This window comes from Manis pentadactyla, chromosome 4 (assembly GCF_030020395.1).
Source record: "Manis pentadactyla isolate mManPen7 chromosome 4, mManPen7.hap1, whole genome shotgun sequence".
Classification (NCBI taxonomy): Eukaryota; Metazoa; Chordata; class Mammalia; order Pholidota; family Manidae; genus Manis; species Manis pentadactyla.
This window is the reverse complement of record NC_080022.1, coordinates 94,406,306-94,420,723: the sequence shown is the minus strand read 5'-3', so window position 1 is coordinate 94,420,723 and position 14,418 is coordinate 94,406,306. Positions and strand designations below refer to the sequence as shown.

Sequence of the window (14,418 nt, the reverse complement as noted above, 5' to 3'; positions counted from 1 at the left end):
GGGGAGAGGGAGGCTGTTGATTGTTTCTTTTGGCCCTTTTGTACTCTGACTTTGGTCAATGCCAAGAAAGAGACCCATGGGTCAGTGCTGGGCATTCTTCCCACTCCACGATGTTGAGAAGTAATGTAACAACAGTAACACAAATAACATCATTGGGTATTTACTATAGGCCAGATAATGTGCTACTGCTCCGACACCTTACATGAGTTATCTTACTGAAGATTCACAAAATCCACATGAAGTCGAGGTTTGCAGATGAGGAACTTGAGGCACAGAGAGAGTAAGCAATTGGCCCAAGGTCACACAGCACTTAAGTGACACAACTGGGATTCCAGCCCTGACTGGCTTCAGAGCCCAAGGTCTCATCTCTTCAAGTACATTCCCTATACCTGGGTCTCAGAGGGACCTGGGTCCACATCCCAGTTCTGCTACTTATCAGCTGTGGGACTCTGAGCAGGTCACAATTTCTCTGATCTCAAATTTCTAATGTAAAAAAAATAAGATCTCATTCTTGCAGGAGTAACATGCATGCAAGTGCTTAGTGAATGTGCTCTGGAAATTCACCACAGGGCAACCCCATTACAGCCATTACATACTAAGCTGGCAGTTTGACCCTGAACCCACATCAGCCATTACCTGGAGAGAAGCCTTGTAAACACAGAGATTTCAGAGACCACCTCAGAGTTTCTGTTTCAGCAGGTCTGGGATGGGACCCAAGGGCTGGCATTTATGACAAGAAATGCATCCCAGGCAAGGCTGATGCTGCTGGTCCCAGGCCCACACGTTGCAAGCCTCTGCTCTACAACCATCCCCATTGTACAATCACAATCTCTCATTGTGTAGCATCTTGCGATATCCAAACTGAGGGAAGGAGGGAGGCTGGGTGTTTTGCTGTTCATACTAAAAATATCATTGTCATAGAATTTTTAAAAGTGGATTTGACTGACATGGGGCCGGGCCATGCTCTTTTCTGATTTTTCTCAGCAGAGTTCTGTGCCTGAGAGCCTGTGAAAATGTAGTCTGGCAGCCCAAAGCCTAGCCTGCCCTGATAGCCACCTCCCCGGTCCCCCTCAGAAGAGCCCCTTGAATTATTCACTGCACTCCTGCAACCAGGGAGCAAGCAGCCCTTTTCTAACCAAACCTTCCACAGATTGATGCGCCTCATCTAAGAAAAAAAAATGGAGGCAAAGCATTCAGCTGGTGGAGAGGCCTCCTGAACATAAAAGAGTAACTGGACGAAGGGATCTGTGACTTGTCTCCCTTCTATTGCACATTAAAAGGCAGAAGAGAAACCTGGTATGACTCTGCTGGACTTTGTGAAATGCCTTACTAATATTTATCTTGATGACATCCACTAATGACAGGCCCCTAACCTGGGTGCCGTGTGGAGTTTCTCACGCTCATTCAGGGTAGTTTCAAGAACAGCCCTTTGTCGTGCGACTCACTGCACACATCTCACCTTTCTGTGCCAACTCTGACGAAGGTGGAGCGGTTCCTGTTTTACAAAGGAAGGTGCTGAGCCTGGAGGAGTTCAGGGACCTGCCCTGCGGTCACAGGGCCAGTGCCACGCCTGGGTATTGCCGGGACTCAAATCCGGTGGGCCTGACTCCAAAGCTTGTGTCCTCGCGATGCCAGGTGGCATCTCACGTGGCCGTTAATGTGTGGTGTTCCCTTTTTTCCTTTGAGTCCGGGAGATACCCTAATTTCCTTCTCAAGTAAATCGGGTGTGTAATGGCAGATTGGTTGGGCGTCCTGGGCCAGGGGCCTGCGCGTGGCAGGGTAAGGCGGAGGCAGGTGGGCATGTGCGGGAGTACCTGTCGCTGGCCTGGCTCGCCTCCCGCCTGGCACACAGCAGATGGGGAGGAGAGGCCTGCCTGGCATGGGCAGTGGGCGGGCGCTCCTGGAGCCGGCGTTCCGGGCATGGAGAAGAGGCTCTGGCAGCCCCGGCGCCCTGCACGATGGCACGCTGGCCGCTCCCCTGCCTGTCTATCCAAACAGCTGATCTGGCTAAAACCACATCTAGATTGTAGGAAAGGGACCCTCAGAGGCCTCACTGTACAGGTTCAATATTTTGGGGGACTAACTTGCTTGGTGAAACAAGTCATTGTAAATGCTAAGGCTGAGCTGTTAATTACACAAAACCTCTGCACACCACCCAGCGAGCGCAAATGACAGGAAAGTAGGGCTGTTGCTTGTAAAGAAAAATCTTGTGATTCTGAAGCAGATTTTATCTCTCACTTTTTAGTTTACTGCTTTATATTATACTAGTCCTTATAATAGTTTTATAGGGGTGACTTTCATGGTATCTCAGGTCTTCACTTAAAAATTATAACTTTGGGAGCCAAATTTTTGTTGGACTACCTCAAAATTTTAGAACAGCTACATCAAAGGTATGATGACTAGACGTTTTGCTTGGACTCCAGCACTGTAGTGAGAGAAGCTTCCAGTGGTCTAAAAGCTTCTGACTCAACAGTATTTTCCATTGTGTAAAATATCTGTTTCTCTATTAATTCTCTATGTGGAAGGAAGAATTTCCCCATCACCAACTCAATCCTGGGTCTTCTGTTTTTCCACCACCTCACCCCAAGCACCAGGTGTTTCATTGAGAAATGCACAGCAGACTCTCATCACATGGTTTGGTGCACTTGGGCTCTGAGGAGGTCTGCAATTTAAGAGTGAGCATGGGTCTGCATCTTCTGAGACAGGACTGGCTCTATGTGAGGATTCCTTCTCAAAGCCAAACCAAAATAAGCCTGACCTCATCTGATTTTTCAGAGGGCAGCAGGTGCAAGTTTGGAGAATGCCATATTTGGGCAGCAAACAGTTGGAAGAAATACCTGAATCTTGTGTGTGTTGCTATTCTCTGCCCACTGTCCCCACATCATTCCATCTGTAGATTTACTTGACTCCAGCCACTACATTTTGCTTTCCTCTCTTGGGATTAAGAAATGTAACCACTGGGATATTTGCCAGTGCTAAATAGGCTTGAAGGCAGGGTCAGCCTTATAAAGTCCAGAAGTTTCTGCCCGTGCTGAATATATACTTTGGACAGAGAGTCTTGTGGTTTTAAAAAAAAAATCCGTTTTACTCATATTTCAGTGGGATTAAGCAAGGATGACAAATAGTTGCCTGAATCTGACAGGTTCAACCTAATTGTTTACTATTCCACTCAATTCTTTTTTAAAAATTAATTTAATTTTAAAAGAGATGAAGGAGACATGTATCTTTAATATAGGCAATGTATTTATTATACCTTGCCTTTTCCCCTCTTTCCATCCAGGCAGCCAGCCAGCCAGTAAACCTGAAATCTCAAGAAGCTGCTGAGCATTATAGCCCATTTGCTCACACTGGTCATTTTGATTCCACACACTGTCCAACGGAACAATTAAACATTGCTCAAGTGGAGGTGACCATCCAGAACACAAACTAAAGATACTTGTTCTGTTGTAAGCTGGCACCGCTTCCAAGAGCGGAGCGATCCCTTTCAGCTGTTCCTTGGTGCAGTACAAGGAACACGGCACTTGGAACCAAACAGCTCTGAATTCAAATCCTGTTTCATGCTCTGCCGTTTTACAGCTTTGCGACCCTGGGCAGTTTCTCCTTGATTTTTGGCATAATTTCTTTGCCTGCAATGTGAGATAATGTAAAAACTCAATAAAATAACATAAAATGCCCACGTAGGGCATGGTTTGTGGTACGTTCACAGTGAGTGCTGTTTCCCTTTTCCCCCCATTTCTTCTGTTCATTCAGCAAACACTGTTGAGTTCTCTCTCACTGTGAGTCAGACATTGATCTAAGTGTGGGGGTACAGCAGCGAAGAGAATAAAGTCTTTGCCTTTGTGGGTTTTACATTCTGTGGGGGTGTCAGACAATATGCAATCAACCAGACAAGCGCTTTAGAGAAAAACAGAGTAGAGGAGAGAGTATAACCTGAGTGTTTGGAGGTGGTCAGGAAGTAACTTCCTTGATAAGGTGACATTTAAGCATAGAACTAAAGGGAGTAAGTCCTTATCAATAAAAGACCACCTCCTTAGATACCAGGGGTCATGTCATCTGCATTTTAAAGTAAGCAGTGCATGAATATTTGGCGAACAAAGGAAAGAATGAATATCTAGGTGCTCACAGGCTTGGCTTTACATTATAGAACCCTCACCAGTTTGCTCTAAGAACCTTTTCTATAGTTTCCCATTAAACCTTTAACATCTTAGTACCCCATATTCTTATACCTCCAGGGTTCTCAGATTTGTCATTTCTTTGCGGGATAAGGACATGTGCCACAGGCACCAAATAGATGCTTTTCCTCCCTTTTGGAAGGTACACCCTCGACCCTGACTGAAGATTACTTAAAAAGGCACCATCTGATCTGACCTTAGAAAAACCCTCAGTTCACCTGGAAACTTCTCAAGTAGTGTAAGGCTTCCCACAGGCCCAGATCATTTCCTGCTAAGGGGACTGTGTGAAGGGACAGTGTGAGCCCCCTGGCAGGCCTGACTGAATCCGAGAGCACACGGGAGCCCCTGCAGCCCCAGAACCAACGTAACATCTCAGCAGGTCTCCAGATGAGAGGTATGCCGACAGCCCAGTGTCACTCTGGAAAGTCAGCAGGCAAAAGGCAAAAGGCCAAGCAGTCGCACTGTGATTCTGGCCACCAGAGAATTTCTCCAGCTCCAGAGGCCAGTGCTTTGCAAAGTTCACTGTGTCTGTGACTCACCTGGGATCCTGTTTAAATGATGCTATTGCTGCTGCCCTAGGGTCCGTATTTTGAGCATCAAGGTTCAAGTGGTCCACAAACTTGGCTTCATGCTAGAATCACCCAGAGAGCTTTTAAACACTATAATGCCTGGATATCATCCTTTCCCCCATGACCAATTAAATCAGTACCTTGGGGATAAGACCCTGGCACCAGGATGTTTTACAACTCCTTAGGTGATTCCAATATGCAGCCAAGGTTGAGAACTGCTGCAACTGGCCAAGAACATGTTCTAAATTCCAAGTGACAGGTGAAGGGAATTAGCATTTGGTAAGCACTGGCCCTATTTTAGGCAATCAATCAGGCATTCTACATAGATTAATATCCTAAATAGTAACCAGCAAAACAAAAATAATTATACCAGATACTTGCACAGCTTCTTATAATGTTACAAGGACTTCTGATTCACTTGCTTTCGTTGAATTCTTTTAATTCACTGAGCTAGAGACTACATGACTGATTCTCTAGATGAATCAAGTAAGGTGCCGATCTGTGACTTGCCTTGGATGGAGTAGTAAGTGTAAGAGTTCAGGCATTGTGACCTCCCATTGTCTGCTTTGTCCAAGCACTGATCCCTCTTCTGAGGTTGGATGTACGAGGATGCCCATGCTCATAAAGTGCACCCAAGAGTCATGTCAATGGCACTGGGCACACTGCAGACTCTGTAGAGATTGTCACTCCCATCCTGAATGATACACAAATTGATGAGGAGACTGAGGCCTGAACAGAGAAGGGAGCTCATTCTGTTAGGGGCCTTGGCAGACCCAGATCAGCAGCATGAAGATACTTACTTAAATGGCAGCAGAACCCAGAGGCCTACATTGCACAGGATTCTGATTCTTGATTCTGCTGTAGATGATAATCAGCCTCTCCTCTGACCCCATTGGGCTTAATGAATAATCTGTGCTAGAATAGCTGTGTAAAAATTATTGGAAAATAATATGTTTACTAGCACTGGAAAATTGGTCATAACAATAACCTGTCTTCCTGCAAGTAGACAGGCCATTTCTAATCATTTTTACATGATGATCCTGCCATTTAGTATCCCAGAGGGCTTAGGAAAAAGCTGCTGGGCAGTCTGTGTGGGAATGGCAGCAGTTTTTATGTGGTGAGCTAAAGTGGGACCTCCTCAAACAGGAAGAGAGAAGGCCTCTCAGAGGGGACACTGAGGAGCAGCCGTGGACCTCGCACTCTGGTGGAGGTCAACCCGGCATTCAACTATCAGGATGATGTGTCTATTTCTGTGGCACGACCCCAGATCGCCTGCAGCCCAGTGAGCCTAGTTCACCCTAAACTGAACCCATTTTTACTGTTCACAATGTGGAAAGCATTGTTCTTTCATCATCCATTTACTGACTCACTCATTCATTTATTCATGCTAGATTATTGAGAGTCTGTTAAGAACAATGGATATTTGATGAATTAATATTTTTACTTGGGGATTCGCAATACTTATTTTCATGTTCTAAAATGCTCCAGATCCAATCAATATATAATGGTTACAGGTTGGCCTGTTTAGTTGCTCCTACAAAACACACATTACCCAGTGAGCAACATCAGCTTTGAAAATGAAATGTGATAGAGTGTGCCCAGAGATCCTAAGCTCATTAGAAAAAAGCATTTATCTTCTTTTTCAGGTTGGAATGCTGGTTTCCTAGAAGTGGAGTAGTCTAGAGGAAAGGGAATGAGCCTTGGACTCAGGGAGAAGATCTGTGTGAAGGCAGGAGGGGAAAGAGGAAGAATAAATGATGCCCCATACCTGAGTTAGGGGAGATGACACCATTCCCAGACAGGGCAGGAACCCATAATGTGGGCCACCCTGCTCATTCTCCATGAGTGCAGACTCCTCCGGACATCGAGGTATCCTTCTGTCACATTGTCACATGACAGGTTGGTTCATTCAGTTATGTTTTTGACTCACAAGCAGTATTTTGGTCCTTTCCCATATGTACTTGATTCCATTTGTTTTTTTCACTACCCCTATTACCAGATTTGCTCAGAATTCAGGTTGCCTTAGAAGACGGCCAACTCTAAAGGGAGAACTCCAACATACGTCTGCATGGACAGAAAGAGTAAGCTAGAAGGAGTCTACCGGAACCTGGGAACACCTCTCAAAGAGACTGAGGTGCAGTGTGACTGAGAATGTGGAAGGGGCTACTTTAATAAATGGTGCTGATGAGGATGCTTAATGTATCAGATACAGACTCAACATGTCTTGGAGATCAGAGGGAGAGCTGAACATGTAGGACATCAAAAATCTGTGCTCATGGGCAACACCCCGCCCCCGCCACCAGGTCTTGGCTGGCTGTGAATAAGCAGTGACACATCGCATTACCAGTCCTGGGCCCTCTGAAAGTGGCCTGGTGACCTCAGTCTGTAATGTGTTGGAATTAGAGTGGGCTGTGACTGAAAAGGGCAGCATGGGCTGAAAGAGCCAGCATTTGCAGAGAACCGTCCATGTGCCCAAAGCTGTGGTCCTGCCACGCTACCTCAGTGAGTCTTCACAAGACCACAGTTATCTCCTCTTTATAAATACAGAGACTGATTGCAGACAGATGTCTTCTATAATCCCAGAGCTCCCTGATTTGGAAGCCAGTGTTAGAGCATACCACCTCTCAAGCACTTCAACCCAAGACAGACTGGTGATGTTGGAGGGCTTTCCCTGGCAATGTTTAGAGAACTTGATAGGGGCAGCATTTTGCCCTGGGAAACAGAAAACAAAAGAACAAGGAGGAATCAGAACCACTGTGCATACCCATCGCTGGTGCCTCTGTGCCCTGCAATGTTAATAGGATCTGGCCACTGTAGTGAGACTAAGTTTACTATCTTGGCTGAAGCTAATTGGAACAGTGTATAAAATTACAAGTCCCTCTATAATTGTGTTGACACCTCAATAGAAAAATGGGGAAAAGGCATAGAAAAAAATTAATGAAAGAAAAAATGCAAATGGCAAACAATTCTATGAAAAATTCAGTCTAGCTAGAAATCAAAGAATGTTCATTAAAACTACAATGAAAATCTGAATAGACAAAGATTTTTAAAGCCCTGGAAATTGTGTCAATATCCAAAAATAGAGAAATTATTTTAAAAATACATATAGTCATACAATGGAATACTAGGCCAGCATTAACATTATGTTTATCAAGAATCTAAAATTATTTAATGATGTAGGAACACTCACAATACACCAAAATGCATAAAAGCAGGAGACAGAACTGTGTAGATGGTATAAACCCAGTTGAAAAATGTGTGTTTACACATAGAAAAAAATACTGTAAAGAAATTTATCAGAACATTAGCGGTGTTTATTTCTGGGTGGCTACTTCTAGTGTCTTCTTTTTCCTTGCCACTTATTCTAACATCTCTAAATGAATGTGTTCTGTTTTGTGGGTGAAGTACCCAGCCAGGTATCTGAATTACCAGCTGTGTAAGTGACATCTATGTGGTGAGGCGTTCAGAACAATCTAGATGGTTCTCAGGGTTCTTTTGAGCTCTAACATTTCATTCATTCAGTCCACAAGCATTTACAGAACATCTATGTAGAACTATGTACCGAGCACCAACCCTGGGGCCCTCTAGAGCTAGACTGTGGCCAGCCTGGATGCAGTGTCTGATTTGGTGCCTCCTGGCATCATCTCACCTGCCCTTTTTCTGCCTGAGTTTTTAGTGACCTCATGTTCTCTCCCTTCTCCCCTTCACCTTATCAAACCCTGTTCTCACACAGAACTCACACTTGGTCACCTGGAGGTGTAAGTGATTGGCAACATCTTAAAGGATTCATCTCCCTAAGGGGCTTGACTAAGTAGGAATACAAATCTTACCCTAAACGAATGAGGCCCTCATGGCCAAGTTTTACAGAAAAGCCAGCAGGGCAGGGAAATATTTGAGAGTTGTCAGAATCTTTGCTCTCCTGGTTCTCTTCTGGCCCTTGCTTATCTGCCTGGTAAATTCTACTCATTCTCACCATTTCCTCCTTGTCATACCTCCCACACCTCCTCCAGAAATCAGGCTCTTCCCCTTTTCTGGGCACTTTCAGAGAACCTTAGAAGCTGCTCTACTATTACAGTGACCCCATTACACTGTGGCTTTTCCAAATATTTCTTCCATATCAGGAAGCTCACAAGCCTCATTTTCCCTGTGTCCACAGCATCTACCTCCAGCCCAACCTGGAGTAACTGACAGATGTGTAACTAACTGATCAGCATCTCAAGGCCCCAAGTCAGGCAGAGACCTTCTCACCTTGTGAATGGGGAAGTTTCATCGTCATCCCTTAGAGTAGCAGACAAATACACAACAACTAACCATAGCTCCTGTGGATTTTGATCAGGATGGGATGGCCCTTGTGTATGAGTTATGAGCTTCTAATCCTTACCCTTCTAACCCCTAAAAATCCCTCATGTTTTTCAACCTGGGTGGGGGAAGAGGGGGGCGACTCATAACATTGGAGAGAAAAGTCAAATTAACAGGTTGAGATCAATATTTTTTAAGTGAGACCGAACAGAGTAGACATGAACATAACAGAATATAATAGAAGACAAAAGAATTTTTAAAAATCCAAGTATCCCCAGATAATGATAAGGATCATCCTATGAAACTTGGGCCTCATCTGTGGCAGGTGTCTGTCTGTGTGCACCGGGTCACAGCGGGCTTGGTGAGAAACATCAGAAGCCACCTTCCCAAACCACTGGGAGAAAAGATGCCGGCTCTCCGGGTGCCGCCTGCCCGTGGCTGAGACCTCACTGCCATGGAGGTACACGAAGAGCTGCCTCCTCTTCTCCTTCTAATCCTCCAACAGCCACAGCCCAGGCACTGGCAGAATATTTTCCTTAATGCATTCTTGGGATCCAGGGAATTAAGAGGGCAAAATAACTATTTTTACCAGGAAGAAAATGTGAAGATGCACATCATATTCTCCTTCTCGCCATGGGATTCTTGGAGCCATTTTTGTCCTAGATTCTAAGTAACAGCCTGCACCTGACAGGTAGCTCAGAAAAGATCCACCTCTTTCCCCTGTCCTCACTAAGGGAGCCTGGCCTCCACCCCAGCTGGGACTTGGCATTAGTGGTGCCCTCAGGACTATGTGCTCCTCAGCCCTGTTGGTGACACAGCCAGCATCCTCAGGCCGGGCAGGGCTGAGGGGCTCTGTTTAAGGCAGGCTCTTGAAAGGATCCTCAGCAGGGTATCCGGCCCCTAATTGTACACCATCTCATTCCAGCCGTGGTTCAGGGTAGGTGCTCAGACTGCCTTCACCTTCACTAGTTGAGTGATCTTGGGCAACTCAACTTCTCTGTGCCTCAGTTTCTCCATATGTAAATTGGGGATAGTAATTTTACCTACCTCATAGAAATACAATAAGGATTAAACCAGCTAACATACACAAAGTGCTTAGAACAGTCCCTGCACACAGTAAGCATTCAATAAATGTTCATTATTTTATTATCTCATAGCTATGTATGCTAGTTATTATTTTTTCCATATGTAGATAAAAAAATGAAGCTCAGAGAAATTATGTCTATGTCATGTCCAGTAAAGGCAAAGTCAGAATATAAATCCAGAGCTCTGTGTTCTTTTCTCCCGGGAGCATCAATTACCTCCTATGCCCGAACTTTCACCTTGTTAGTCTCTGGGACTCTGGGATCAAGGGCCTGAAGGGATGGGGAACCTGGGGGAAAGTCCCTTCTCATGATTTTGCAAGGGGCCCAGAATTAGTCTTTGAGGGAGGTAAATTTTGGGGGAGTTAATATAGGGGTGTATGTATGATAAGGAATCAGAGATGGGGGTCATGGCTTGCTAATCACTTCTTGAGTTCTGGACTAACTAGACAGCACTGAGCATATAGGGTAGAACCATGATTCCTTTAATGAACTTTTCCATTACAATGCCTGTGAACAATTGCAGAGGCAGGTTGAGATGCAGTGAATGAGGGTTTCACTGACTCAGCAGCAGCTGTGCTGTATCCCTGGTTTACTCCAGCCTGTGATTTTCCCATACATGGTACAAAGACCTAATAACCATACCCACTTTCTCTTCACTTGCAACCTGCAGAGAGAACCGACCTTCCACATTCAGCCCCCAGGATGGAGCCTGAGAGAAAATGTAACAGTAGTAGTGATAAATATTTTTTAAATGCTTGGTGTTTTTGGCAACCAGAGCTCTCTGTAAGGACCACACCACCATATATAAATCCTCTGAAAATAGGTGTTTCTATGATGATCATGAGACACTTAGGATTCTGAAGTACTTTTCAATTATCAATGATATTTAAATACGTTCAGAATGTTTTCATGAGGTTTATTACTGTTTACTTGTTTTCTGAGAATTCAAATTTGCATGGGTTTTATATGGGAATTCTGTTAAAGTATTTAATTCAGCTGAGCTTTCTGATGGTGCTGGTTAATAAATTGCTGTAATTCTTGAATCGGCCTTTTCACAGACTTGTGCTGGGGCTAGATGGGGCATGAGGCCTGATAGGGGATGTTGGTGACGGCTAGGATTCTTAGCACTCAGAGGTGCTCCTGAAGTTAAGTGACCTCAAACGACAGGAGGAGCTGCAGGAATCGTCCCTGGGGCACTCACAAAGGATTCGAAATGGGGACTAATGCCAGGTTTACAGACAGGCTGTGTAATGCAGAAAAAATATAAACTGACTTCAGCATCTGACCTGGACTTACACCTGAACTTTCCAAGGGAAAAAAAAAATCATGTTAATGAACGTGCAGCTCAGATCTTCACATATCTACACTGTGTAATGTTGCCTGAAACCAAATCACAAGACAGGAGAATCACTTAGTGATATTCCCCAGCTGACCCATGAAGAGAGGCAAGGTCAGAGGACTCCTGCCTCCGGGGCTGCGGGGAGTGGAGAGAGCAAGGACTGGGGCATCAGCACACGGAGAGAAAATCGCAAGTAGCCCCTGAATTTCATTTCAGCCAGTCTTTTTTACCAATACTTCTAACATGCTTTCAGATACAGTAGCTGGGGCTATTGCCCTTGAAAAAGCAAGAGAGGGGGGACCATGTGATGGACTGTAAGTCAGACTTACGCATTGTGCAGAACACCCAGTTGCCCCCATTTTAAGAGTCTAGACCCACCCGTGGTTGTTCAGACATCCCAGCTTTGCAACAAGAACATGTTCAGACTTAAAGAGAGGAAAATGCAGCAGGACTTCATAATATATTCTCTGTACCCTCGTTCACACATGCCAGCTGCTGGCCTACACCACCACCATGCCCCCCGGCTTACCTCAAGCACAATTTCTTTCAGCTGGAACTGTTTCTGTGCAACTTTATCTGAAGACATGGGCTCGTGGTAGTAGAGACAGAGCAGATCGTACTTCTTCAAAACCTGCTTGAAGTTCTTCTCAGTAAGGCTTACTACGCGGTCCTTGCCATCGTATGTGGGGAAGTTCAGCCCCTCTTCTGCCTTGCAGAGGGACAGCATGTAGACCCCAATGACAAACAGGTGTGTTCTCTTCATCTGGGAAAAGTTTTGCTTTTCTTTCCCAGAAGTACCGAGAGCAGGGAAGAGGCTGGAAGACTCTTAGAGGACTTGTTGAGAGGAGTGGGAGCAGAGAGGAAGACTTCGTCTCTGTCCTTTACCTTTGACCCTCCTGGTCTGAGAAGCAGCTCTCCGCCTCCTGGGTCCAGCTAGTGGTAATAGTGGGCTCGGAATGCAGAGAGCAGAGGCTCGCACTCACATGCATGTGGGGACTGAGGACCAGGCAGGGCGGCCAAGCCCCAGATACCTCGCATAGCTCTGCCCAGCCCCTGTCTCATCAGGAACTCCATTTTTAGGATGCAGTTGTTTCAGGCTAAAAATAAACTATGCAATGAATAAAAAAGTTAGATATGACTCTGTTGAGGGATTCGCTGGTAGTCTGTCAGAGTGCTGGAGAGGGAGGAGGCGGGATGAAAGGGGCAAATGCACATGAAATAAGGAGGCAGGAAGGTCAGGGAAGAGCAGATGAGCGGAGAGAGCAGGGGCCGCAGCCCCACAAGCAAATGGGGATGTGTGCATGTACATGAGGCCACTCAGATGTCACTGAGCCCTTCACTGCCCCAGGGAGACAGTTCGGCGTGTCCCCTCCTGCCAGGCTGCTCATCCCCTACTTACTCACTGCTGACATGGGAACAAAATGGAGCCCCAAGGGGGACATCACATTGTGCAGCTACGTCTCCCTGCCTCCTGTCCCCTCCTAGAGACCCAGCCCCAGCATGGAGCAGGGCTGTGAGGCTCTGCCAGTCATGGTGAGGGACACAGGGACAGCCAGCCTGGGACCACACCTCCGCTCCTTAGACCCCCGCCCACACTAAACTCTGCCCATGCCTGGAGAGCCCACTGCCATTTTAAAATTCATAGGTTCAACAGTCTACCTCAGAAACTCTCTTAGACTTTTTTCTACCATCTCTGGTAGCCCCTAATGTATCATTTTCGCCCCTTTCCCCTTCTTTAGAGACAGACTGGTGCCAAGTCTAGAAGCTGGAGAGATCAGAGTTCAAATCTCAACTCTGCCTTCTAATGGTTGAATGAACTTCGGAAGGTCGCTCACCCTCCCTGATTCTCAGTTGCCCTATACCAAATGGGGATAATTACGACTATACTGTAAGGTTTGGAACATAAAGATTGAAAAGCATGGTCCAGAGCAGATGCCCATAAATAGAGCTGCTACACTTACTTCATTCTCACTGGAGATGGTGGAACATAAGTTATAATATTTACTTGGCAGTTTCTAATAGTAATGGTTTGTGAATCATTTGCTGTCCGTTTTCTCCTTGGATCTGGCAGGCAACTGGGATGAAGTGATTAGTGCTCATTTCACAGGTGAGCTAGCTGAGATTTAGCGTGATGAGCAACTTGTCCAAGCCGGCGTTACTGCCTGCCAGCATGAGGAGTCAGCTCTGCCTGGGAGCCTGGCGCTCCTGGGACTCTGACTCTCCTCAAACACCCTGCAGTTCTCCTGTAGATGCCCCTTTTCTTAAGTGACTCTCAACACCTCTTCAGTTAAACAACAGTCCAATCGTGTCTTTCCACTCCTCACAGTGGCCCATGGCTTTTAAGAATCAAGCCATGTTTTGTCTTCCTTCTTTTAGAAGGGCAGCTTTGGAAAGAGTGAGGACTCTGTCATGCACGTTTGCAGAGGACAGAAGGAAAGAGAAGTTCCATGGCCTATCCCAGGAAGACCAGGCCCTCTACTGCAGCCAGAGGGCCTTAGGCTAAGAGCCAGGCTGACAGGAGCTGTCTTTCAGGACGCTTTCACCTTCAGGAAGCCAGGACTTTGAACAACTCATCACTGAAATGTGACAGCATTCAGTTCTTTGTAATGGTGAATTCTCTATGCTTTTAATGACTAGGCAAGAATAGCCGTTCTGAGGTGGTTAGCTCTCCAGGCCACTGGCAAGCATGCACCAGCCCTACTTTCTACAGAAAATTTAGGGGGAACAAGATTTCCGAATCAAACAATGTATATATTATCTTTTCCAGGTCAGCTTCTCAAAACTGTTACTAGTTGTCTCAGTCTCACGGGGTTACCTTTATTTAGAATTTGCTCCACTTTTCTTAATATATAAGGTTTTTTAATGTTACTGAAAAGCTGGGAGATATTTAAAGTAAGAACCTCTGAATTTTCTCCTGACTTGCAACCATTGAAAAGAATCAGGGCAAGGGGATC

The 14,418-nt window shown here is 45.6% G+C and overlaps 1 protein-coding gene across 2 annotated transcripts in view; it reads right to left on the bottom strand.

Annotated features, from left to right (window-relative positions):
* Nucleotides 1–12,496, bottom strand: part of CASQ2 (calsequestrin 2) — a 63,308-nt gene extending 50,812 nt beyond the window's left edge. Inside the window, exon 1 of one of the 2 annotated variants that reach the window (XM_036895326.2) lies at nt 11,994–12,496. In XM_036895326.2, coding sequence (XP_036751221.1) covers nt 11,994–12,227 — 234 coding nt within the window. In that variant the 5' untranslated portion in view covers nt 12,228–12,496. The remainder of the gene's footprint in view (nt 1–11,993) is intronic. The other variant, XM_036895324.2, reaches the window with a different exon arrangement.
* Nucleotides 12,497–14,418: the final 1,922 nt, after the last annotated feature.